General features: G+C 42.3%; 1 protein-coding gene across 1 annotated transcript in view; it reads left to right on the top strand.

Annotated features, from left to right (window-relative positions):
• The window catches only part of RBX1 (ring-box 1), a 20,805-nt gene that overhangs the window by 2,223 nt on the left and 17,589 nt on the right, over positions 1–993 (top strand). Inside the window, exon 2 of the mRNA XM_018557936.1 lies at positions 698–776. Within this exon, the coding sequence (XP_018413438.1) occupies positions 698–776 (79 nt within the window). The remainder of the gene's footprint in view (positions 1–697; positions 777–993) is intronic.

Here is a 993-nt window from a genome sequence, read left to right as displayed (position 1 = left end):
GCACAGCGTGTGGAGCTGTGAACAGGGCCAACTGATCGGAAGCCGATTAATCGATTATTGAAAAAGTTGACAACTTTTTCAATAATCGATTATGTCGATTAGTTGTTGCAGCCCTAGTTTACATGTTCCTGGGTTTAGTTGTGTTAGGCTGTGTAACACCAGGCTACACAGTCCCAGTTCTTTGTGAAGATGCAGCTTAACTGACTGCACCTAGACCCTACGTTCAGCCATAACAAACCATTACCTGCTTACCGGTGTTTAGAAATAAGCGCCAAACACACTTGGACTCACTGTGAGACCTTGGAAAGTGCATGTCTATTTGCTCAATGGCCAAAGCACAGGTTCACTTTTAAGCAAACCTGCCACTACTCAAAGGGGTGCTGCTGTAACCAGCAAGTTTCGCAAATTCCTAGAGATTTTTGAGTGAGAGTGGCAGATAAATGAACTTCAGTACACGTATCTAACCTCTGAATAAACAGGTTTCCAGGCTTAGTATTCTGGTAGCAGCAGCGGGTAACATGCTGTGAGCTCCACCATGTTTTCCCTGTATAAAGAAACTTTGTCAAGGAGCTGTGTGAAAGACAGTGTTCTCAGTGCATTGCACTTGGTGTCTCTCGTCACATTATGCCACTTGACATTTTTTTTCAATAATGTTGTGCAAGCTAATTTGTAATTGCGTGCTTTTTTTTTTTTCTAGTGGAATGCAGTTGCTCTTTGGGCTTGGGACATCGTAGTTGATAACTGTGCGATCTGCAGAAACCATATTATGGACCTGTGTAAGTACCATATTTACATCCCCATTATGTACATGGGAAAATAACATATTCATTGCCAACTTTCTCAATCTTTGCCAGTAGTAATTTGGTACACAATAAAGTGTGTGTCTGTGACCTGGGTTTTCGTGAGCATGTGCAGCAGTCTGAACTTTTTCCGTTTTGGCGATAAAGTGCTAGTTTCCCTAATCATCTTCCAGGACAGCAACCTGAGAGATGA

Source organism: Nanorana parkeri, unplaced genomic scaffold (genome assembly GCF_000935625.1).
Source record: "Nanorana parkeri isolate BGI_ZX_2015 unplaced genomic scaffold, ASM93562v1 scaffold311, whole genome shotgun sequence".
In the NCBI taxonomy this organism is placed as follows: Eukaryota; Metazoa; Chordata; class Amphibia; order Anura; family Dicroglossidae; genus Nanorana; species Nanorana parkeri.
Note: the sequence above shows the minus strand (reverse complement) of the source record. Positions and strands in the feature narration are given on the sequence as shown.